Here is a 1,733-nt window from a genome sequence, read left to right as displayed (position 1 = left end):
TTCCTTGCCAGCCTTGACGACGACCAGTTCCCGACATCACGAGACTCACCACTAACCCCCGTCCTTCAGTGATCAATCCGTGTCTCTGGCCAAGATGGTAAGTCCGTTGCCTTGCTGTTGAAGCAGATTTCCACAATTCCACCCGACCCGCGAACTCTTCTCGATCGACTTTCCTGCCGAACCCGCAATCCTCGATTTCACGATCCGCCCCGCGCCTGTCCCCAAATCTTGAAGGGCGAGAGAAAAAAAAATACCCAAAGACCACCACGCACATACACACATACACATTGCACATAACTCGCGAGCGTTCAGAGGGATCCTTTTTCGCTAACGAGAATGAACCAGTCGACATCCAAGGTTAAGGCCGCCCAGCTGTGGGGAAAGAACAAGGAGGACCTGACGAAGCAGCTCGGCGAGCTCAAGACTGAGCTCGGCCAGCTTCGCATCCAGAAGATCACCTCTTCCGGCTCCAAGCTCAACAAGATGTACGCTCCGCCCTTTTCCTCCAGTTTTGCTTTCTCTCCAGGGACGGTATCCCTCCCACGGAGGCAGGCAATACCGCACGAGGGAACTCATCGCTGACCACGGCTCGCAATATAGTGGCGACATCCGCAAGTCCATCGCTCGCGTCCTGACCGTCATCAACGCCAAGCAACGCCACCAGCTCCGCCTTTTCTACAAGAACAAGAAGTACGCGCCCCTCGACCTCCGCGCGAAGCAGACCCGTGCCATCCGCCGCAGGCTGTCCAAGGCCGACGCGGAGAGGGTCACCGAGAAGCAGCGCAAGAAGACGCAGCACTTCCCTCAGCGCAAGTACGCCGTCAAGGTGAGCATCATCCACGCCAGGGGTGGCGAAGGGGGGACATCGTCTCGAACGAACCTCTGCCACCGCAATCCCGCACGATGTTGAGACCGCGTCCCGCTAACACCGCTGCCAGTCTGCTTGAGCGTGATGCCTGTGTCTGGGTAACGAAGGGCTGGGGACGACAATGATCGGCATACGTTTTTGGCAAGGGGGACTCCGATTTCTCGATGCATCGCACGGTTCAGAGGAAATAATTGATTTCGTATAAAACCATCAACGCGCAACGGATTCTCGAGGGTCAGGACTCATAAAAAACTTGTTCGGGTCTCGCTGGCCCGGATTAGGTAGCAGGACAGCTGCCGCCCATTGCATAGAGCTAATAAGATGCTCTGAAATTCACAACGCCCCCTTCGGACCTAAGTCGACATGTGTGACGGTGGTTATGGTGTCTTGCGGTAGCAGCACGTCGTTGTCCGAATAGAGATGTCTTGCCTCGCCTGCATGACAGTCCGTTGCACCCAGGTACGGTGCACAACTAATCGCCTGCTGCAACACGACAATGAATTGTGTTAAGCATCCAATGTCCGGGGCCAAGTGATATTGCCGGAAGACTTCTTGTCCACGGGACTGCCTAACACGCGTGTCAAAGCTCAATATGTCTTGACTTTCCCTGTACACCATGCTGGAAAACCCTGCCCACTTCATCAGTCACAAGGAGCACGTTGCGTCTATGAGGGATAGCCTACATTTGTTCGTCGGAGGCAGTACTGATGATGTCACTGCCTCGGTGGCTTTCTCGATGACAGGAACAGACGAAGATCTTTGCTTCGATTTTACAATGTACCATCGGCATCCATATAGCCTCGATATGCCTTTGAGCCTGGCAGGCTCTTGGGTAGTCAAAATGACCTTCGGTATAAGCACAGAA

At 54.5% G+C, this 1,733-nt stretch overlaps 1 protein-coding gene across 1 annotated transcript; it reads left to right on the top strand.

Annotated features, from left to right (window-relative positions):
- Positions 1–15: 15 nt before the first annotated feature.
- On the top strand, positions 16–1,294 carry VDBG_04817 (60S ribosomal protein L35; the record flags this gene model as incomplete). The annotated part of the gene is made up of 4 exons (XM_003005165.1): positions 16–97; positions 346–485; positions 601–826; positions 939–1,294. 4 exons carry the CDS (start codon positions 95–97, stop codon positions 945–947), a joined length of 378 nt encoding a protein of 125 aa, XP_003005211.1.
- Between the last annotated feature and the right edge of the window lie 439 nt (positions 1,295–1,733).

The sequence above is a fragment of the Verticillium alfalfae genome, genomic scaffold (genome assembly GCF_000150825.1).
Source record: "Verticillium alfalfae VaMs.102 supercont1.5 genomic scaffold, whole genome shotgun sequence".
NCBI lineage: Eukaryota > Fungi > Ascomycota > Sordariomycetes > Glomerellales > Plectosphaerellaceae > Verticillium > Verticillium alfalfae.
Note: the sequence above shows the minus strand (reverse complement) of the source record. Positions and strands in the feature narration are given on the sequence as shown.